Source organism: Thunnus albacares, chromosome 24 (genome assembly GCF_914725855.1).
Source record: "Thunnus albacares chromosome 24, fThuAlb1.1, whole genome shotgun sequence".
Classification (NCBI taxonomy): domain Eukaryota; kingdom Metazoa; phylum Chordata; class Actinopteri; order Scombriformes; family Scombridae; genus Thunnus; species Thunnus albacares.
The window spans coordinates 735797-760456 of NC_058129.1; the positions used below are offsets into that span (position 1 = coordinate 735797).

General features: G+C 39.8%; 1 protein-coding gene and 1 long non-coding RNA gene across 5 annotated transcripts in view; one reads left to right on the forward strand and one right to left on the reverse strand.

Annotated features, from left to right (window-relative positions):
• Positions 1-24660, reverse strand: part of LOC122976005 (diacylglycerol kinase zeta-like) — a 121083-nt gene that overhangs the window by 4647 nt on the left and 91776 nt on the right. For all 4 annotated transcript variants that reach the window (XM_044344249.1, XM_044344248.1, XM_044344247.1 and 1 more), the window contains 7 exons: positions 20332-20421; positions 19872-19928; positions 16100-16149; positions 11270-11310; positions 9655-9775; positions 7860-7896; positions 7261-7360 (listed from right to left, as the gene is read on the reverse strand). In XM_044344249.1, coding sequence (XP_044200184.1) covers positions 7261-7360; positions 7860-7896; positions 9655-9775; positions 11270-11310; positions 16100-16149; positions 19872-19928; positions 20332-20421 — 496 coding nt within the window. The remainder of the gene's footprint in view (positions 1-7260; positions 7361-7859; positions 7897-9654; positions 9776-11269; positions 11311-16099; positions 16150-19871; positions 19929-20331; positions 20422-24660) is intronic.
• Positions 710-18956, forward strand: LOC122976017. Its single transcript, XR_006400784.1, has 3 exons — positions 710-720; positions 13418-13422; positions 17812-18956. It is a non-coding gene; the product is annotated as an uncharacterized LOC122976017 (long non-coding RNA).

Sequence of the window (24660 nt, forward strand, 5' to 3'; positions counted from 1 at the left end):
ACAACCCATAATGCAACACTCTCTGTAGGAGCCGGTGTTACAGCAGTACACTCTCATTCAAAAGGGATCTCTGATCTTGTGAGCATGTAATGTAAGATGATGCCCACTTTTTCAAATATAATTATCGGAATAAAACATCACCTTAAGTATCATCTGGGCCGATATGGTATACAGGTTGAATTAATGCATTCTGGATGTGAAATTAACTGTTAATTGCCAAGCTGTATGTTGGTAAAGAGAACTGTGAGAATACGTTTGAAAAAGTCAACTTGGTATTGAGAATTGTGTGTAATCAATTGTATACAACTGTTAGTGTTAATAGCACAATGCTGTCATACTGAGTTTTCCAGGCCTGGAAAACATTTGGAAAAATGTGAAATTGCAAAAGGTTTTGGGAAGGTCCTGGAAAATACTTTCATAAATATTTTAACAGGGTGAGTTTTAAACATGACCTGTGTATTTATGAAAAAATGGAGCCCTCTCATTCATTAGAATGCGGGCGGTGGATTGACACAGAGGGCTCAGCACAACAGTGCAGCGTCATCCGGCAAAAGAGACAGAACCAGACTCAACTTTTGCTTCCGCACATCTCAAAGTCATCCAGCAAGGCGCTGTGATAACCCAACACATACATGTGCACATTCCCGTTGGATTACTTTGTAATGTGAATGACATGTTTCTGCTCTTTACCTCACGATTGTCGCGATGAAAGATGAAATAGTTCCAGCCGCGATAAGGTTGGAGAGTTGTACAAACACTGTCTAGTGTTTGGCGCCTGATAAGCTTTAAACACATTAATCTGTAGCTCTAACTTCCTGGATCGCATTTCATTGTCTCACTGGTACGCTTTTTTTGGTCTGAATGCAGCCTAACAGATAGAGAAAAATAGCAAATTTACGTATTCCATGTCTGAAAAGTGTTTAGTCAGACTTCTGGCAAGGCTCTAAGAATACCTACCTAGATCTGCCTGTCTACCTAAATCACCTGTATGTTGTTTGTTCTAACACTTCTACACTGTGAGCCGTAATGAACACTGGGCTGCTAGCAATCCTTTAGACTTCTAGCCTTGTTAAAAACAAAACAGGCTTTTGTTAGTCTTATTCCCACTTGCCAAAATGGCCAGCCTCTCCCCTGCTCTGCTCTAGAAAGACTGTGATGTTTCATTAGGCTCCAGTTGCCATGTCTAAAATGTGTGTGATTGTGAGTTTACAGGCCAGCTGATGCCTGTGTTGATGAGTTTTCTTCTCACATTTCTCTATAATTGAAAAATGTTGTTGTGGAAGTAGCATTGTCTCCAACTGATAACAATGAGATAAGGAGAAACAACTAAATTGGAAATGAAATAAACAACTTGTGTCCTTGAGAGGACATATTCTAACTGCTTGTTTATTGAGGGAGGGGCCATTATGCTGAATCACTTCCAGAGTTTAGAACAGACTCTAATTAGATGAGTCCAGTATGAGTGAGTGAGAGAGAGAGAGAGAGAGAGAGAGAGAGAGGGTGTGTGTGTGTGTGTGTGTGTGTGTCTGTGTGTCTATGTGAGTGCATTTGTCTTTGGGGCTCTACCAGATTTGGAAACATTAGACAGAGAGAGATGAACAGGGAGAGTGAGAGACAGGGAGCTGAACTTTATTTCAAGACCATGAGAGAGTGTAAAACAACTGCTCCTAAAGCCTCTGGTTTACATGAACCATGGAGTCACACTTATGGAGACGCCATAAGTGGCGAGTGCAGAGAGATGAAGAGATAAAACACAGTACTTTGTAATGCAGGGATGTCAAAATCATAGTCTTTTCCTCTCAAGTCATTTGTCTCTCTTTCTATTCATTGCACTCTCTGGCTGTCTGTCTCTCACACTCCCCCTCTCCATTCATCCCTCTCCCTCCCTCTCTCTGTATCTAGGTCATTGCTGAATACAGCCAGTTTGGAGCCTTTTCTACATGGTTAAAACCTCCATGGAAAACTGAAGAAAAAAAAAATGAAAGTAGATGCATATTTGAGAAGACACACATACACACATATACATACATATGAGACAGTCACAATAGAAGACTTCACCATAAAACCCAGCCTTTACTTATGAGAACATATTGTGCCTTTTGTGGATTTCTGTTATTTATATATTGTTTTGATGTTAGATGTTAAACATGGTCAAAGTTCCAAAACTTGAGGTTAATGTATGCAGAAATGCTTCCTGCAAGTCAAAAGTCAGGTCAAGTCAACTTGCTCTGAATGCTTCATTTGCTATGTTTTTTCTTCCTTACTGATGAGCTGATGTCGGCTTGTCACATAAACGGTTAACCGCTCTGTAGCCGTTGTTGCTAAGGTTGTTGTTAAGGTCTTTCCATGACATTTTTCTGTGACATTTTGAGTAAAGAACAAGAAAAAGTAGTGAAATCCTGCTACGATAGTTTGTTTCATGGTTTGTTGACGTAGCCTTTGAAGCTGGCAAGAAGTCCTTCCTTTATGCAGCTTCCGGAAGCTGACCAATCAGAATAGAATGGGCCCCTCGGAAGGGGGGCCTTAAAGAGACAGGTGCTAAAATGGCCTGTCTCAGACAGAGGATGAACTGAGGGGCTGCATAAAGGGTCAGTATGAATTAAATAAATATTTTTTTAATTGTAAATCATGCAAAAATAATTAAGTGGAGTCCCAGATTAAAAATATAGACCTGGAAATGTCCGTAACATGTCCCCAAGCAAGTCCTTCAGTGCACTATATACACTGGTTCCAAGAGAACTGGTCATACTAAAGTCTATTCACAGTGGACAGTTCTCTGTCATGATTATTTGTATACCCCAGTATCACATACAGTTTCATAATGGATCCACACCCGCAATTATTGGTGATTTAAGATAATGGAAAAAATATTGAGAGTTAATTCAAACAGGGATCCTCCCAATTGATGCAATTGCAGCTGTAGTTGGGCTAATTGTTCCAGAAATATGATTACTATAATAATGGTAAATGGACTGTACTTGTATAGTGCCTTTCTAGTCTTCCGACCATTCAAAGCACTTTTATACAATGAGTCACATTCACACACATTCATACGCTGAATGCGTACAGGGGCTACCGTGCAAGGTCCCAACCTGCCCATCAGAGGGAACTAACCATTCATACACATTCACACACTGATGGCACAGCCATCAGGAGCAATTTGGGGTTCAGTATCTTGCCCAAAGACACTTCGACATGTGGACTGGAGGAACCGGGAATCGAACCGCCGATCTTCCGCTTAGTGGACGACCTGCTCTACCTCCTGAGCCGCAGTGAGTTTAAGTTAATTCAACATCACTTCTTAACACCATTTCAACTTCAAGATAGGCCTCTGTTGAAATACAAAGTGAAATGTGCTTTTCTACAAGCCATCATGGTACCAATAGCTGATTTCAGTTATTTTATTTTATGCTTTGGTGATATCTATCCATCCATCCATTTTCTGCTGCTTATCTGTGGGCTGTGGTGGCAGCAGGCAAAGCAAGGAAAACTCCAGAGGGAGGTGTCCAGGAGGCAGCCTAATCAAATGCCCACACTTCAACTGACACCTTTTAAAAGTCAAGATGTCAAGGCTCCTCACCTTATCTATGAGTGAGAACACCCTACAAAGGAAGTTCATTTCCACTACTTGTATCTCTTTCTTTTGGTCATGACCCAAAGCTCATGACGCTATGTGAGGGTTAAAACATAGATTAACTGGTAAAATGAGAGTTTTGTCTTCTGGTACAATACTCGCATCAGTGCTGATGGTTCACCAATCTGTTTTTCCCCCAGTCCATCTCAAGCTCCCTTGTCAACAAGAGACACTTGGGGCACCAGCTCACTCCCAACTTGAAGTAGACAATCCACTGTTTCCCAGAAGGGTGCCATAGTACCATCCCAGCAGTGTCACACTCAGATGTGAACCATTCCAGTGAGTACAAAGGTGGTGTTGACTTCCTCAAAGAGTCCCTTTCACCTCCAGAGGACATCTGGATGTTATCTGTATGACTGTATGTGTTATTTAGGCACAAAAAAATACATTTGGAAGTGTTTGCTTGATTGACACACTCAGCCATTGTGTTTGCCACATGCTCATCTCATATCTGCTCCACCCAGGTTCTGTGCCTTTAGCAACTGACAAAGATGGTAAAACCTTTGGAGTTGGAAACCAACCAAAATCTAAGCTCAGAAACCTTTGCTGATGTCATAGATTCATGTTTTCTTTACAGGCTGTGATACATGCACACATACACACAGGAATTATCCCGGGAATTAAGCTATTCAAAATTGCATCTTGGATTATGCAGGGAGACATATTGAACTGGAGCCCTATAGCTTGATGGGAGTCTAAGAAAACACAGCCAAGAAAACACAGTAACTGAGTTAAGCTGCACTTCTAGCTTGAATATCACCACAACAAACACTTCTAGACAAAAAAACTTCACATGTAGATATTGGAATGGAGTATATACAGAATCAACAGGTGGAGTCGAGGTGAGCTTTAGTAATGACCAATCACATGAGCTCCTCTCATCCCCTTTAAAGGTAATACAGAGGAGAGAAGCTGGGGTCTCTGACAGAGAGAAAAGAGTTAATCTCCCTGAAGTACCTGAAGTTCCAAAATACAATCGATTTTTATATGGTTTATTTTGAGCACCGAAAATATTTTCTATAATTTTATTACATGGTTATATTCTGTTTCTGTGACTATTCTCAGTAATTGCACCTGCCATGTTTTTAATGGAGAACATAGAACTTTGTAAGGTCTCAGTGGTGAAGACTCAGCTTCTCCACATGCAAGATGAGAACTGAGAACTGTCCTAAAGCTGAGGAGTGCCACTGAGCCTGGAATAACATTGCAGAGAAGGTTTATATGGTGATAATAGCCTGACATTAATACTCTGATGTACTAATCTCAGGGAAACAGAGCACAAGCTATACTTTCAGTACAGTGAATAGTTGGAGTAAATAGTTGTATGCAAGCTGACATACCACTTCCAAGAAAAACACTTAACAGACTATACAATCAAATCTCTTCATGACATGTTTGACATGTTCTTTTTGGTGATGCAGGGTGTGTCTGGCAACTTACATGCTGATGATGTGCTGTAATCATCTGTATATACTGTATATATGTTGATACAATTACCAATTACCTGCTAGATAATGTAGTCAGTAACCTAATCCAAGTATCACAATATTAAAGTAATTGATTACTTTCTATTACTTTGGATTACCTCAACATGAAATATGCAAATTAAGACCAGAGAAAAGAAATATCAATAAGATGACTTTTACTTAAGTGTATTCTGTAATGCAACCTTAGAATAGAAAATGGGGAATCCAAGATTTGTAGCATCAAAAATGTCTCTTCTGCTCAGTGTATTTTTAAAGAAAAACTTGCTTTTCACTAAGCAAATTCAGGCAATAGCTTACACACCTCCAATGAAAGTGCACAACACATGATGTGCATTACAGAGAACATTCTCAGGGAAAGCCTCTGACGAAACAGCGCTTGGCCCACTGGCTGTGTGAAGCTATCAAACAGGCATAATGTACTGTATATCGCAGTGGGGGAAGACCCCTCGCGGGTATTTGTGCCCACTCTACGAGAGCTTTGTCCTCCTCCACAGCTCTTTTCAGATGAATGGCAGTGGCAGACATATGTGCAGCAGCATCATGGGCTTCTGCACATATTATTTGGTTCTATCTGTGTGAGTTTTCTCTAACTCATTGAGTATTGAATGTGCTCAGTGACCAGTGACACACTGTCAGCTCTGGGCATGTAATGCTCACAGTCATCTCAGTGGAGAGGTGTTGTGTGCGCTACAAGCTGTCATTTACGCAAGCATCTCTTTTAACTCGTATGAGTCTTTGGGACTGCCACAATGTGTAACGACCATCCCTGCCTACTCTCCCAACATAAGTGTATGAAGTGTGCCGGTGCGCCTCCTGTGCCCACTTGTGTGCTATGTGGTATCATCCTCTATTCACACCATCATGGATCATTGAGTTATTTTGTCCTCTTGTTCCTGCTCTGCTTATGTTTGGGACTTTTACAGTGCATGCTAGTATATCTTTCTTCATTTTAAAATTTATTTTAAAATTGCAATCCTGCTAATAATCCTCATTTTTACTAAATGAATCGTAATCTGATTACGTCTTTTTTCCCGTAACTTTAATGGAATAGAGTTACCTTTATTTGTATATTTTTTGCAGTTTGGAGCCATGACTTTACAAATAAGGAGTGTGGGATATTGCCTTTCACGCTCTGGAAACAACGCTAGCTTACAGGGAATACCGAACGCTACTAGCTAACATTAGATAGTAGTATTTCTAGAGAAAAACTGAGGCTTTTTGAATGGGAGTCAGTTGGAGCATCTAGCAGCTGTTGGCACTTTAAGATACTTCTGCATTGGGCGGCTGTGGCTCAGGAGGTATAGCAGGTCGTCCACTAATCGGAAGATCGGCGGTTCGATTCTCGGTTCCTCCAGTCCGTATGTCGATGTGTCCTTGGGCAAGTTACTTAACCCTGAATTGCTCCTGGTGGCTGTACCATCAGTGTGTGAATGTATATGAAGGATTAGATCTCCTCTGATGGGCAGGTTGGGACCTTGCATGGTAGACCCTGTACCATTCAGTGTGTGAATGGGTGAATGTGATTCGTAGTGTAAAAGCACTTTGAGTGGTCGGAAGACTAGAAAGGCGCTATACAAGTACAGTCCATTTGCCATTTACCATTGGCTTCAGCCTCAAGCTGTGGTAGTTGCCGCTTGGCTGTAATGCACTGAGGTCCTGCTGTGGTACTGTAAGAAAAACAGCTGGAGCTAGTTTCAACTACTTCATATACAGTTAGCTAGTTTAGTCCAGTGGTTCCCAACCTAGGGATTGGGTGTTGTACTTTAAAAGCTTGTTATACTATCCATTGTATTAATTCTTCATCTGAAAAGTAACTAAAGCTGTCAAATAAATGTAGTGGAGTAGAAAGTACAATATTTCCCTCGGAAATGTAGTGGAGTGGAAGTATAAAGTAGCATCAAATGGAAATACTCAAGTAAAGTACAAGTACCTCAAAATGATACTGAAGGACAGTGCTTGAGTAAATGCACTTAGTTACTTTCCACCACCGATGAGTGATCAGTGTGTTTGAAAGCTATTTTCTTTTTTTTTTATAAGAGAAAATGGTGTACTGTAAATGTTATTAATGTTTGTAAAGTTATAGTCCTACATGAGATAGGCCTGATATGGTTCAACTCCACCAACATGTGAAGAACCTACCTGTAGGTCTGTTTTCATCAGTGAGGCTCCTGCTTCTACCAGATAATGACAGATGGTCCTGTGACACAGAGATGCAGCTCGATGAAGAACCGTCTCCCCACTGGTGGTCCAGAGTACAGAGAGACAGAAAAAGGGAGAGAGGCAGCATGAGATAACAGCGTCTCATGTCTCCAGGGAGTCAAGTACCATTGATGCTCTGGCGCCCTACTGCTTTTATTTGGTTTCTTATGTTTATTCTCTTTTAAATTTGGTACACTTGTTAGCATGCCCAGCACATATAGAGAGACCAGAGCCCAGTGGAACAACATCAAAGGGGGTCCTACAATCACAGTATAAAGTTATATAGTTTTACAAAATTTTCTCAGACACACCATGTCATATACTGTGTGTTTACAAAAATGTGTAATTATGCCCAGAGGATTTTTGTTGACAAACACACAACAGTAATAAGTGCTTATCAATGGCTAATTTTAAAAAGAACACTTTGAAGATTACCACTGTAAAAACCTCGCCTAAGTAAATTAATTCAAATCTTAAATTTGAATTGTTGAAGGATTTAGCAAGTTAGGAGGTGAATAAAGGCAAAAACATGATCTCACTGTAGTTTTTCTGTGACATCAAGCAGGTCACTTGGAGCTGCAAAACAGAAACAGATGAGAAAAGATTACTGTAGTGAGACATTACATTAGATCATACTGTTGGGTGTCAACAGCCCACTAACATGCATTTACATATGTCTTTGTTCAGTTTTGTTAACAGTGAAACATTCCAACCCAGTGTTCAACAAATACAGTTCATATGCAACTATTCTTCATTAGTCATTTACTGTGTGTCCAATGGAAAAAATCAACACCAGTGTAAGAGGTAGTGTTACAAGCATATAGTGATGTAAAAAATGAGCATGAGGACATTGTGAAGGGGGTATTTAAATGTTTACTCCTGACAATAGTGACCTGAATTCTTGTGCTGTCTCTTAGAGGCTGTTCACACTTGGTTTTAAAATGTGTTTTGGTGATCCGAACAAAAGTGGACAGCCAAGACACATCGCCGTTCACACCTGTGTCTATCATTCGTCTCCAAGCTGACCACTTGTGTTCAGATTTCGTTACTTTCTATGTCACATCCGCTAGAAGGTCCAAGGGCTCCAAGCACAATTATTACATCATTCTGTTTCCAGACAAACTCCAGATTTGTCTCGCATGGGCTAGCTAAGATAACAAAAATGTTTCAAGAACTAATATATATGTATGGGCTATTCCACCTGTCGAGATTGGCAGGACAAAGTCACTTTGTGTCGGTGCACTGTCACCAAAACAATCACCGCATCCTGCATTGATGACGTATTTTTCTGTTAGGTCCTTGTCGGGGATGCATCAGGACGCATTAGCGTTTACACTACAAAAGATATGTGGTCAAATGCGTCCCAGACCACCCGGGCAAGTTGTTTGAGTGATCAGATCACAATGCATCTTGCTGGTTGTTTACACTTGTATTTAGCACTGTCCACTTGTGGCCTGATCACCCAAGACGCATTTTAAAACCAAGTGCAAACAGGGTATTACTGCCAACCAAATTATTATCATCTTGATATGAAGTGTTTTTTGTTCAAATATATACAGTACTTTGCAAAAGTTTTAGGTACTTGAGATGTTTAGATTCCTATGCATTATGCAGTACCATCAGGGAGGCGTCTGATTGGTCCCAAATTTATTCTGCAGCATGACAACAAGCCCAAACATACAGCCAGAGTCATAAAGAGCTACCTTCAGCAACATAAGAACAAAGAATCTTGCAACAGATGGTATGGCCCCCACAGCCCTGATCTAAACATCATGGAGTCAGTCAGAAGCAGCTGAGACACCTAAATCCTCAGAAGAACTGTGGCAACTTCTCCAAGATGCAGGAACAACCGACCTGCAAAGTACCTGAAAAGCTGTGTGCAGGTGTACCGAGGAGAACTGCTGCTGTTTTCAAGGCAAAGCTGCTCACAGCAAATATTGATTTCATTTAGGTTTCTGCTGTTTACTCACCTTCGTATGAAGATAACTGAATAATAAAAACTATTCATGGCATTATTTTTGAAAGCATCCTCACTTAACTTTTAGTACCCAAAACTTTTGCACATTACTGCACATACAGATATACATGAACTTTCATTGATTCTGATGTACTCTAATGTAACTGTTAGCCTGCTGTACTTGTTTTTATCCGTATGTCTTCTGTATGTGTATCTTCCGATGTTTTTGTATGCAGGTACACTGAGAGCCACTGGAAACTGGAGTCAAATTCACTGTGTGTCCAAATATACTTGTCCATGAAAACTGGTTTGGATACTCATTCTGATTTTGTGGTTATGGTTGTCACTGATAATGGCTGCTGGTTTGCTACAGTTACCATTGTCCAGGATGTAGCGGACCATCTCCTTGCTTCCTGTACTGACAGCATGGTGCAGCAAACTGCAGCCTGATTGGTCCAGCGCTTTGAGGTCAGACCCATTCAGGTGCAACTCTTGGAGCTTTGGGTGAAAACAGGTTTTAATTAGCTTAAATGTGGAAAACAAGATGCAAAATATGTGTGGCAAACATTTGATTGAATCCTACAAATATTAACATAAAAATCTTTTCCCTTAAAGCTAAATTAAAAGTTTTGGATACTTGTGGAGCAGTGGGACAAGCTGAAAACACAACAACTGACATATTCTGACTGTATGAAGTTGGTATGTGTTAACAAGCAGTTATCTATTTACACATCCATCAGACACTGAGCAGCATTATCATTCATTTAGAGTCATACTGTGCCCCAATGAATGTAAGTCAAATGTTCACTCTTTGGTGTCCACCAACTCAAGAGAAAACATATGTCTCTTTTTCACATTACACATAGTCATTTGATCCATTGTTACTACAAAAATATTGATTTGTGCAGTTTTAAAGATATACTCCTTAATTTTGTGAGAGCCCTGCAAAATTACCAATTTCCACATGCAATGCACCTAATGCCACAAGTAATCTGTGCTCTTGCTACTAGGGCTGGATGATATCTCGAATTAATTAAAATAATTTGAATTTTTGTTTTTACATGATGTGTAAAACATCTGAATTGTAAAACTGAGTAATTACAATTTGCACAAAAAGGTTATTTTTAGTCAGAAAGTAACATAGATGGTAGCTGCTACATTAGCCATTTGAGTCATGACAGTCTCGTAAACTGTGACGTGAATAGTTTTCACTACATGTTCACCTGTCGCAGTTTACAAGTGGAGAACCGTCTCTGGGTATCTCACAGTGAATTTAACAGTTACATCTACATAAGAACAGACTGAAAATCACTCTGCACACTGATCTGTGTTCTCGGTTTGTGTTAGTTGATAAGGTATCATCTTTAATTAGGAGAGTTGAGAAGCTGGGAGTCGACTCAACAGTTTCCAGATACTTTGTTCCTAACCTGTCTGGTAGCTAACAATAGCTAGCAGCAGTCTGCAGATATCAGGCTGATGTTTTGTTCAGCAGCAGATCTGTTTCTGCCCTATCTGTGCTGAAACTGGATAAACTGAATGTGCTCTACTTAGTCGAAGCAGCTGATACTGACAGGCAATACCTGTGTGGGAAAATGTATTCTGTATGTAATCATGATAGCCTGCAGGTAGTGCAGGTCTTTTATTATTCTTGCTCAGCTGTCTTAAAAAATGTGTTTCAATCCTGCATTTTGCAGACAAGATTAGAATCGTGAATCGACCCCAAGCTTTAAAAAAAGCTTGAGATTTGGGGTTTTTTGGCCATATTGTCCAGCCGTGGTTGCTACTGCCTTTGCTTCATTTAAAGAAGGATGAAATATCTCTGATTTCAGCAGCCGGCTCTGGTCTGGACATTTAATATCCAGATGCAAAAATGTACATGATACAGTGTGAACAGTTAACAGGTCTTTTGGTGCTGTGCTTTGGGACAAAACCACCATGGTGGGGAAATTTTGAAACATTGTTCACAGATTGACTACTGAAACTGTCACTCACCTTCTTCACGTCCTTGTTCTTCACACACTCAATCAACATCTCTATCATGAGAGAGAGAAGAGAGACTATTAAGCAAGAGTAGCCAAGCTAGTTGTATGAAAAATGAGTACAAGACTTCTACACAGGAGACAAGTTTGGGCAGGACCTGACTGTGATGTAGAAAGCGCTGCACTGATGTACATGAAGATCTGGTGTGAGGACCAAATCATGGACAGCACAGTATCTTTTGAGCACAGATAATCTTAACACAAAGGCTATAAAAAACAATCATATTAGCATCTCAGATCGTAGCAAAAACTGATCAGGATCATAAATTACTAAATGCAAAATACACAGAGAACTTTAACTCTGAAAGAAATAAAGAATTTAAACAGAATTTCTTCTTTTGTACTAAAAAAAGAAAAATCATTAACAGTAATTTTTTTTCTATTGTGTAAAGTATTCCAAAGTTCTGAGGAAATCCCTTATATGTGGTTCACATTTGTATGACATCTGGTCAAGGATAAAGAACACTTGTACTGTGAGGTACACAATGGACAAATTAGCAACTCAAGGCGTACAGAACTCAAAATAAATTGAATATTGACAAGACGGGGTCGGGCCCCTCCAAAGGGGATAAATCTGAGGGGTGGTGAGATGATTAATGGGAGAGGAAAGAAGAAAAAACATTTGAACATTTGTTCCCAACCAGTGGTTCCCAACCTAGGGATTGGGTGTTGTCCTTTAAAAGCTTGTTATACTATCCATTGTATTAATTCTTCATCTGAAAAGTAACTAAAGCTGTCAAATAAATGTAGTGGAGTAGAAAGTACAATATTTCCCCCTGAAATGTAGTAGAGTGGAAGTATAAAGTAGCATCAAATGGAAATACTCAAGTAAAGTACAAGTACCTCAAAATTGCACTTAAGTATAGTACTTGACAAAATATACTGAATTACTTTCCACCACTGCTGTACTGTGATATGCCACATTTCACATTTTAATGACTCATGGAAAACATGGAAAACAGGAAGCGACGATGATGGAAGTTAAACAGAATTAAACAAAGCCCATCATCATCATTAACATGAACATCCTCTTCAAAGCCACTGCAAACACAGACACAGTTTGTTCAGTATGTCCATGTCATTGGTTACTGGCTGGAACACATGCTGTGTGTATGGCTGAAACCAGGCAGAGATATGAGATGAATGTTTATTAGGTTGACCTCAATACTCGCTCTCACCCCCCCTCCCCCTAAATAGCGGAATCCTAATCCAGTTATGTTAGGCTTACTGTGTGTGTGTGTGTGTGTGTGTGTGTGTGTGTAAGAAGGGGGGAGAGAGAGCAAGCAGACTTCAAAAACCTCTAAGAGCTTTTGTGGCTGCAAGACAAATCAAAAACAACGCACACTCTACAAAACCCAACACACACAGAATGCAGGAATTAAATGAATTTAGCCCAAGGAAAGAATTAAGCAGAGAAAATGAGAGTCAGGAGAGGAGAGGAGAGGAGAGGAGAGGAACAGAGGAGAGAGGAGGAGAGGAAAGGAGAGATGAAGAAAGGAGAGAGGAAGAGAAAAGAGGAGAGAGGAAAGGAGAGAGGAGAGGAGAGATCACACACACACACACATTTACATGTCATTTGCTCCATTGAACTCTTCAGTTTGATGCAGTCAACCTGCCTGACCTTATGGGAGCTGCCTGTGTGTGTGTGTGTGGATGAGAGAGAGAGGACAAGTGTCTGTACATGTAAATGTATAGAGAGACTGAGCATGATGAATGATTTTAAACATTTCTAGGACTAATTTTGGCTTCTTTTGAAATAAATTATGCAAATGAATGAAAAATCATGCCAGCTGTCTGTATCCTAGTCAGCAAGCATTCAGCAGAGGGTACAGTCTGTGGACAAACTTCTCGTCAATTTCTCTGATTGGCCGTGTTAAGACTGACAACTGTGCTGTATGAAAAAATGCAGCCACCTCATTCATTTCAATGAGAACACTGCTGCATCCAGCCAAAGAGCTAACTATCTTTATACAACACTCGCAATAAGCTTCCTATTTCCTCAGTCATTTTCTTACTATGAGCAATGGGATCCTATATGAACACAACTGCTTTGTATTTCTGTCTGTCAGCACTGGTGTGACGTGGGCTAAGCTCATTTGAGAAAAGGTGATGTCACATGCTTTCATGCACCAATCAGGATTTAGCAGCATTTGAATCAGAATCTGACAGTTGTGGGCTGGTTTGCTAGTGTTACCAGAAGTGTTACTCAGCTTTGAGTGCTAAACTCTTAACGGATAAGGCTGGCGATTTTATGTATTGTGCGTGTATCAAAGCCTGATACATACATCTTATTCCTTTGTGCCGTAGAGCAATGAGCCATACCACTGCACTGGGTAACATGTTGCTTCATCCATTAAGACAGTGGTTGTTTAGAAATGGCTCAAAAGAGTAAACATAGCAATAAGATAGCAACCTGCCATTGAGCATGTGCAGAATGCGGTTCCGTTTACGGAGCTTCACTAGCTTGTTGTGCTACATATCACAACCTTGTGACTTTGTAGTGAAGTTCTTTGAGAAATTTATAACTTTAGTACAAAGTCAAGAGGTTGTGATATGTAGCACAAGCTAGTGAAGCTCCCACGCAAAGGCAGTGGCGTCTGCTGTACTAGGAACCTCTCTCCCGAGAGTTACCATCTTAAGACTGTTATTATTCTTTGGAGTTGTTCTAAACAAGCTACAGTGACCGCTCTCTTCAGTGACAAAAGAACATGTCACCCAGTGCAACAGTTTGGTTCATTGACATGTTTTTAATAGTTTTGGGGCAGCAGAGCTCTAAAGCACAGAGGAATAAGTTATATCAGGCTTTGGAAACACACATGATACTTGTAAGTAGGATCAGTTCATTATTGGTTTGGCTCTGCACATGAGATAAGCTGACAGTAAGAAAAATACAGAAAATCACCAGCCAAATCCCTTAATAAATACTTAGGATATTTTTTCGAAACTTTGGTGTGAACTGATTGGTCAGCTTGGGCTACTTGTGTTTTCTACAAGATTCTGATATCAGTGGAGATTGTTGACAGTGAAGACAAAATGAAGAAAGTCAAAGAAAGACTATAATCTGCTGCTTTTCACTAATAAGTCTCTAGCATGTCTGCTGGTGGTCATTTTGGAAATTATCGCTCCTATGTGTGATTGACAGTTGGCTAGCCTGCTGCTCTCCGCGGCTCCGGGACTCACACTGACTCGTAATTTCGGAGCTTCTATTCAAAGAATAAACAGTGAGTGATTTTTCCTCAGAAACACAGTTCTACTGGGTTTGTGTTTAAGGAATTACACTAACAAGACCTTCACAAGATGCTGCAATATTTCTGTAAGTTTAATGTTACTTGATTATGATACATGCCTAGTTAGCACAATTTAGCTAAAGAAGCTAACCCTAGCCCAAGTTAGTAAGCTAGCACTAGTAAGCTAGCGTTTGCTTTGGTACCATGGACACATTAAGAGAACTGGTTATGGTGGCGCTGCTCAGCCTTGGTGCCAAATTTGCCCAGTGGCCCCTTGCGGTATTGTGGCGAAAAAATCCCCTGATGCAGCCCAAAATGCATTTTCTCCACAGACCACCATTACATAAGAGATGTCTGTACAATTGTTGACAGGACACCTCTAACTGCAAATAAGGTCAATTATGACTCTTTCTATAATGAATTTTTAGTGCATTAAGTAAAGTCTGCAGGCCGAACAGGCCTATTTGTTCACTTCTAGTGTTGATATGTATGCTGTTCCTGTGCAATGCCTGGTTGCCTAGATATACTTTATTTGGGATCAATAAAGTACATCTATCTATCCATCTATCCATCCATCCATCTATATTCAGTGGGCTGCACAACCCGGAAGCTAGAAACTTTTTTGGCTCATGCGCCAGGCGAGCAGTTCTGATACGATTGATTAGGTGTCATCTTTGAGTCCAGTATCCAGTTCTTATAATACATCCATGTTTAGTCTGAGGCAGCAGGTCATGTTTCCAGAGCGTGAAAGGCAACATCCTACACTCCTTATTTGAGGTCCTGGCTCCAAACAGAAAAGATGATGCTGACCACAAGCAGCAACTCTGGGCTTCAAACCGGCTCCAATGCAAATCAACGGGTGACGTCACACCTCACTACCTCCATCTTTATATATAGACTATGGGACAAAACTAAAAGATAAGATGGTTCATTTATGTATGTGTACTAAACAGTAGATTTGCCACAGTTAATTGAGATAAAGTGATAAAGACTGTTGTGCTCTCAACATGTCTCTGTCAGAAATACAAGCGCTACTGTATTAGCTGTGGCAGAATGGGAATGATTTCCAGTGTGACTTTGATCACTGACAGAAAGAACTGGGTTGCGTTCAGTTTACAATACAAACCTGCCAGCAAACTCACCACCAAGAAAGAAACACAACTGAACCAGATCAGGAAGTGAAAACATGCAAGTTCCCAAAGAGAATAAAACCACAGTGCAGCTGACAGGAAAGAAATCTCAGACTCCCACACACCCAACTCCCAGCATGCAAAGTGAGAGCGAGGAGACAGAGGTTGAGAAAATGTGTCAGCGAAGAGAAGAGTTTGTCTGGAGACTCACACTCAAACATAGAAGCTGTCTTGCTTCTCTTTCTTACCCGCACAGACACACACAGCTGTCAGATACAAGGTTCAGCTCCGTGTGTAATGTGAAATTTAAATGAATCTTTAAATCAAACGTCAGGCTGTACCAGACAGGTCCTACAAACTACCTGTAGAGCACAGAAATGTGTGTGTGTGTGTGTGTGTGTGTGTGTGTGTGTGTGTGTGTATTACCTTGTTCCCTCAATTTCTCTTTTTCACTCGTCTTTTGGCTATTTTCCTGTCTGGAGAGAGACCAACACAGACAGACCTTACCACTTTACTCTACATTTACAGCCATTTGCAGTGCAAAAAAAACACTCGTAACTATAACTCTCACTCTCAAACAACACACACACACATATACACACACGCACAATCAAGCACAAACACTCATGTCCACATGCACACAAACTTGTATGCCGTATGTTTTGTAGTATGTTGAATTTTTGATAGCAGGTCAAAACATACACTGTGGATATGGGGCATGACATTGAACTTTTAACACTTCAAGTCATTGTTGACAAATATAAACATTGACTTTGGAGTGACAGTGATTGTTATTGTGATATTGTTATTAAATTACAATATTACCATTTTTGTGGTATTTTTGCCATTATAATTGTACAATGAAAATGTTCTATAATGACTGCCTTGGAATAAATCACAGACATTTGATAGCTGACATACTTAGTTTTTATATACATACATATTTATCATATATAAATACAGACCAAGCACACAAAAGTGTTGATTTCTACACATTTGACAATTGAGATGTGTAATAGGTAATTGTCGTCTCCTCAAAAAGACACTGCAGTGAGATGTTCTGTTGTCCTGTTTGGTGAACTAAATTCCTTCGTCCTCGTATCTGCCTGTCGCTGAGACATGAGGGAGAGATGTGAGGTGCCAAATGGAGAGCACCCACAGTGTCAGTCATGATTAGTGTGTTTGTCACATACAGCAGCTCCAGTATAGTAGTAGTAGTGGTGGTTGAGCTTGTTCGTTGGGGACTGGAGAATGTGATTCGAATCCTACTTGACCCTGGCCTTCAATACTGATGTGGTAAAGTAAGTAAGGTTTTACTGAGGTAAATGGTAGGTTGGATCAGCCAAAGGGATGGCTGGTTAGGTTAGGGTTAGGTAAAGGTTAATCCCCACCCACTCAGATGCTGTAAGAAGGTGATGCTGGGTGCCCCTGTGACAAACAAGTAATGACCCCTGAAACTGAATGGGTCAAGCCCCTGTAAGTGGGTCACACCTAAGCAACAAATTAGGTTTGTTTGAGGTGAACTGTGCCTCCCCTGGAAACTGGACAGGATCAGGCGGTAGCAGCAGGGGTCAGTGACAAAGATCTGCATCCAAGTCGGACAGCTCCCAGCAGGAAGTAACAGAAATATTTACATCCTGTTAGATCTGATCCTGATTTAATAAAATGTTACCAGATCAATCTACTCAACCGTAGCTACTCAATCACTTACATTGTGTTAATGATGTCTGTGTGATAGAGTACAGCCTATTAAAATGACCTGTCATCTCCAATATTATTAAATTATTTTACATAGAAATTTAACCACCGGACCACCTGCTGGTCAACATGCTGACCACAAATCAGCTGACTTGTCAAACTCATTCACTTCTCATTCCAGAGAAAAAGAAATGATTTTTATTCAGTGTGATTCTGTTTATCTTGAGCTCTGGGGAGAGGTCTTGTTATAAGCTTTTAGCTTCCTGCCTCTCCTGCACAAATGTTTATTTATTTTAAGCTGATTATATGCAGGTAAAAGTGTGTTTTGATAACATATATGTGAATGACTTTGTGTACATATAAAATCTTTAAATATTTTATAAAAAATATATCTTGTAATGTGCACACAAATAAATGAATAAAGTAGGACAGGACAGGAGCAGAAATAGACATTATATTATTTATATGTCAAATATTCTGACTGTCAGGGCTTCACATCTGTACAGAGGAGAATCTTCATGTCACACTTGTTACTAAAACTTTTATGTTATTTCAGTTCATTATGCTGACAAAAACTAAATAATTGCATAATCTTCAGTCCTGCTGTAATATTTTGTTACTGAATGTTTTCTGTCACTTTGGCTGACAGAAGTTGTCAACACATCTGAATTCTTAGTACAAGATTAAACTAATAACAATAATATTGGCCACACCCCTGCAACAATGATAGGTTGATGCTGGTACTGCTAATGGGGCTGCGCATATGTGCAAACCGCTTTAGTTAATATAGCATATGCCAGCCGCTGTGGCGATATTATTGTGGAAATTCATACAGAAACATTGTGCATTTATCTGATGGGATTTGACATCATGCATGGCCACAAAAGCATGCATGCACACACACACAAAACCTACACATTCTCATTTGTTAGTGCAATAGTGTTTTAATGAGCAGAGTACTGCTTTGCTTTAATGAGTACCAGTATGTGTTAATGAGCAGAGGGATGTGCAACAACAAGTGCAGTGTGGTAGGTCTTTGGCACTGCGCTCTGGCGCAACACTTCTCAAATCAGAGCCTGCAGATTTATCAACATATCTGTCCTGCTGCCTTCACATGACTGCTTCTCATACAGCATGCAACTGTGGACAACAGATATTGTAAGAATTATCCATATTAATTTACAGATCAATGCAGACTGCATTACTGACGATGGCAAAGCCAATTTCATGGTCAGGAACAAACCAAAGTTAGCATGGGAACCAGGCAAATCTACCAAGCTGGCAGATATGTCTGGCCCCCCTCCCATTAAGACAGATTTCCACCCGTCTTGGCCCATGATGGGCCAATCACAACAGTTTATCTACATACGTGGGGACATACGGGGGTGCCCACTTGGGGATATCGTGCTGTGATTGTTCAGTGTCACTGAACTCCATTGGAGCACCTGATTAGTTAGTGGAGGACTCATGACTGATGGTCTGGAGAGGTCCGTCCAGCACAACGCACCAGGTAAACGAAACTCAGAACTGTCAAACTAGGCAGTGCTGATCAAATATGAATTAAGATTCTGTCACTGCATTGCCTATTTCCCCCTCAAATGTTTTCAGAAACATATTTTAGTGCACTGTTAAGCTGTAATATGAGAAAGTTTGGCTTCTGACCAGGCCATTTTGACCAGGCTGCCATTTTTTTCTTCTTGAAAACGGACAAAGCACCACCCAACTTGCATGTGTCACTCAGCGCTACGTCACATGTTTCGTTGCTCTGATTGGCTGTAGGTGTTGTCCAGATCTGAAAAAGTCACACATCACATGTTTTGTTGCTCTGATTGGTTGTAGATCTATCCAATTGCATCCAGAGGCATTTCTGTCTGCGCCCGTTGGTAATGCCCCTTGGAAATTGAAAATGAACTCAGGTTCCAGACTAAAAAGCATTCGTGAATTAGTCTGGCGATGCCAGGCTATACCAAAGTGGTACAGTGCAGAAACTTGGCTCACACTGACAATATGACAAGAATAATACATCTGTTGTCTGAGAGGGGTATTAGTAAAAAACACACTCACACAAAGAGACACATCAAAATCAAACCAACGACTACGCCAAACCACATCACACCTCTTGTAGCAGCTCTCTCACCCTTTAATGTCACCTGTTGGTATTTGTATGTGGGGTTAGGGTGATCAAATACATGAGTTAAAAACAACCACATTGTTACATTGTTTTACACTGAGTTCACAGTTTATTGAATGCACCTGTGTAATCTAATGCAATCCAAAAATAGCCTAGTAATCAATCCAATCTATGTCAAGTTTATCATTTTGAGGCCATAGTTGGTGCTGGTTTTGTTTTAGACTGCATTGACTACTGACAAGTGTTTCTAGCCCATCCAAGAGGGTGACAGAACTCTGTGTATAATTTCATTATTTATGTCCTGTGATGTATTTAAACATGATTCATTTATTTAAATAATAATATAAATGTGTTTGTTAGTGTACTGACCTCAATTTCGGTTTAAAATCAGCAGCTGTCGTGTTGGAACGATGGATGCAGCCCGCTCTGCAAAACACAAACCAGTGACAGCATAATGACAAACAAGAAGTACAGGCAAGTTACTTTAACATTACAAAATATAACATTCAACATAATGACAAATTTAAATAAATACAATCACTATTGTTTTTAGTTTTCACTGACCTTTGCAATGTGTTAACTCTGACTGAAATTATGTAAGGAGTGTCAGTGATATGCAATGGATTGCCTGGTGGCTGTAGTTTTTTAAAAGTCTATATTAATAGACATATTAATTTCTACCAACATTAGAATGAAAATTAATCTTCCACCATTATGCTTCTCTTTTTTGTCTGTCTGTGCTTTTGTCTTTATTTTGCAAGTAAGACCAAAAAAGATACAACCACCATCATGACCTCATTAAGATAGACTACTCAGTGTGTATACTAACCTGCTGAGTTTACTGGTCACATGTGTTGTGCTGTGTGTTAAAGCTTCAGCCGCAGAGCTGTCACTGTTCACTCTCTGCCTCTGGGAGGAACTACAGCAAAACACAGAGGAATCAAAGTCACTAAACAAACTCAGTGAACAGCTCAGCCCCAGACAGCTTCAGTGATGGAAAGTAACTAAGTACATATCCTCAAGGACTGTACTTATGTACAATTTTGAGGTACTTGTTCTTCACTTGAGTATTTCCATTTGATGCTACTTTATACTTCCACTCCACCACATTTCAGAGGGAAATATTGCACTTTCTACTCCACTACATTTATTTGACAACTTTAGTTACTTTTCAGATGAAGATTTGACACAATAGATAATATAACAAGCTTTTAAAATACAACACATTGTTAAAGATGAAACCAGTGGTTTCCAACCTTTTTGTCTTTTGACGTCTTACAAAAAGCAGTGTGTAGTCGGGGTCACATTTCACATGTCTATGAGTTGTTAACAGCTCCACCAAATAGTGATTTTTCTCTCTAAACTTCTCACATGCTTTCATTTCAATAAATGTTCAAATGATCCAATATTTCAGCAAAAATCAAAGATTAGAGAAAAAGTCCAAAAACTGAAAACAGATTTGTGTATCAGAACTTTGTTTTTTCTTCTTTCCTCTCCCATTAATCATCTCACCACCCCTCAGATTTATCTGACTCTTAGGAGGGCCCCACTGGAACCTCTGGACTAAACTAGCTAACTGTATATAAAGTAGTAAAACTCCACCTCATGGAGCTACTTGAGTATTTTTACTTTGATACTTAAAGTACATTTTGCTGCTAATACTTAATGGAGCATTTTTAAATTGCTGTATTGGTACCTTTACTTAAGTAAAGGATCTGAATACTTCTTCCACCACTGAACAGCTTATAGCCAGGACTTCTCGTACTGAGGAAGAGTTAGAGTTCAAATATTTGCTGCAGTCTCCAGCTTCAGGCAACTTCTGGAATGTCTGTAGGGGACATTTTCTATAGAAGCACCCACTTCAAATGTTATCATTCAATTGAATGGGCATTATCATTATTATGGTTATCCGCCTCATAGATATGGGTTAGAAGAGGCCTACTACACCTACTAGTCACTTCAGAAGGGCATTGTCATCCAATGGTAAGATGGAGGTCACCTTTGAGTTACAGATGTCATCTTGCAGCCATAGTAACCCAAGGGAGTGACGTAGTTCAGATGATGTCAATGTAAGATAACTTGATGTGATGATTTTTTCTCTCATTAGGAAGAGGTAGGTTGGGTTACTGCCATTAAACCTGACATTTTTACTGCATTTTATTGCATTCATAACCATTTTATTGCATTCATAACAAGACAGTTAACAACATTTAACTACGTTTCAAGTGATCTTTTTTTTTTTAACCACAGTGTTGTCACATTATAAAACATCATTATTTTGTAGTGTAACGTAACGTAGTGGCATACTAACTACTGGTAGGTGCCAGAATCCTATTCCAATGGGTTGATATGCACCTACTAGTAGGTGTAGCAGGACCCTTCTAAACCACTGATAATGCCCTTTCAATTGAGTGATAACATCCAAAACGGGTGATAGAAGAAGTGAACCATATGGTCTATTAATTGTTCTGAAACCACAGCTAAACAAAATATTTTTCTCTTACGACTATATTTTTAATCAATATTTTCCCTAAATGAGAATCTCACTTTAACATCCCTATGAGGTTCATCAAAGGAACATACTGTGTATCAGGAGGCGACACATAATGCACTTGCAGAGATGAAATGATTGCAAACATCCACAGTTTCACTCTTAGTGACCATATGCTAGTTAGTGTCTATGTTTTATGTTTTAGCATAAGGCAGACACGCTGCCTTCATATATTCAAACTATGAGCCTCAACCTTTTTGCAGCTTCTTTGCATTTTTTTTTATCTGGAAAGTCTGGATCCTTGCTAGATAAAGAGTTGAACACTGAGATAATGAGCATGAGTGAGATAAAGGCACTGGTGAAGAAAAGGACTGAGTAGAAGGAAGAGGAAAGCATTTTGAAGGGAGTTAAAGTAGGACAAGCTGAGGGCAAAGCAAGAGGAAACAGAAGGTATGTAAAATTCTCTCGGAATTTTCAATACACAAGGAAACTGGTAGCAGCTTAAACATTTCCAAAAGGGAATAAGAATCTCACATTGTGTCCCAATGCAGCAATGCGTAGGAAAAAAATGAGGTGCAAAGGATATACAGTATGTCTTGTTCAGCAGAGCAGAGTCTATAGTGTGTAAGAGGTCCAGATTGGCTTTAAATCCTGAAATAATAGGGGTTTTTTTTCACTGCAGACTGCTTTAGCCATGCCATGTAGTCTTTTACAGGGCCAAAAGGGACTGTAAAGGATTTGAACTAATGCTATGTCTTGCAATAAACACATGTGGCTGTGCTGGTGACTAGCGAGACAGCACTCAGTACTTTTGTAGCTTGTAAATGTGTGTGCCCTACACAAGCCATACATTCTGTATCATATTGAACAGGATCCCCAAGCAGGTTTTGTGATGCTAATTCTTTATTATTTTTAAAAAATATCTTAATGATGCCATTATATAGCTTTGTGATGACAGTGATGATAATGAAATCTATTTGTTCTTGTCTTTTACAGGATACTCCTCCAGCTAATCCCAACTACCTTTGTTTCTATCCGTCTTACCGCCCCTAATCAAAGGATATCTAGCATTAAAGGACAATTTTTCAAGTCAGTAACAACAGTCAGGTGCCGAAATGAAAACTGAAACATGTTTTCTTGCTGTATTCATTCCTCCTGTTCATACTGACCATTTGAAGATTCCTTCATAGTGTATTTACAATATAAGTGATGGGGGACAAAATCCACAGTCCTCCTTCTGTGCAAAAATGTATTTAAGTTTATCTGAAGCTTATATGAAGCTTCAGCGTCCAAATGAGTCAAATCAAGTAGATATCTTTCAATGTTACGGTCTTTTTAGTGCCAAAGTCCCTCTTTTTGTTACTATACTTCCACCGCAGCTCAACAGGGAAACACTGTCCGAGGAAACACAAAGAGGGAATTTGATGCTAAAAAGACTTGATATGACTAACTCAGATTGCTGAAGACTCATATAAGCTTCACATCAACTTTTAAATGCATTTTGTACAAAGGATTTTGGCCTCCATCACTTACATTGAAAGCACATTTGAAGGATCTTTTAATATCCAGTATGAACAGGAGGGATGATTAAAGTGAGGAAAACCTCTTTCACTGTTCATATGGACACCTGACTGTTGTTTTACAACACACTTGAAAAATAGTGAGCCTGTCCTTTAAATGAAAGACAATACAAGTAATCCTCTCTATCTATCAGCAGTGAGAGCGTTTTCTGAATAAATCTAGGCTGCTTGTCCTTCCACAAAAAGAGAACACTCTGTTTATTGATGTTCAAAAGTAATGATTCTGAGCCCCTCCAATGACTTCTCATCCATGTTGACATATGAATTTTAAAGTTGTTGCCAAAATTGCAGCCACAGCTACACTGCTGTACACTGGGAAATACAATCTGCCACTTTCATGTGACTGTGAGGTCTCACAGAATTAGTTAGTTTTCTTACCTGAAATGTACCTCACAATTATTTCAGAAATTTCCTGACCTGTGGAGATCATGATTATGTTTGCTTTAAGAGTTTTTCATCTGATGCTGAAGTGTAAACTGACTGTATGTGAACCTATCAGCTCAAAAATCATTTTAAAAAACAAAATGTTTGGTGTGTAGGTGTCTTTCAGTGTGTTTGTCAGAGACAGAGGGATAGAGAGAAGCAGAAGAGAGAGAGGTAATTATAGTGGGAGGAATAATGTTCACCTCTGGCCTTGCGTGGGCAAACTGCTACACTGCTTGTGTGAGAGTGTGTGAGAGCATGTGAGAGTGTGTGTGTGTGTGTGTCTAAGTACAGTAGATTGGTGTGACTCTCAAGTGCTCTGACATGCATTACATTTTTCTCTCCATCCACTGTTTTTCTGACTCCATCTTCCTCCTAAACCCATCTCTCCCTCACTCTGCCCCTGCCTCTCGGTCTCATCTCTCCTCCTCATCCACCCACTCAGTGCACTCAGCATTGCAAATCAGCCCGCCAACACACAAGGACACACACACACACACACACACACACACGTGCATGCACACACACACACACACACATGCAGTAGCCAAAAGGTACTGTTAGGATCAGCCGATGGTGTGGCTCTGCCTATTCTCACATTGTACTTTATTTATTCCCCATTTCTGTTCTGTAAGTTCATTTTTCACATTTTGTATTTTACATC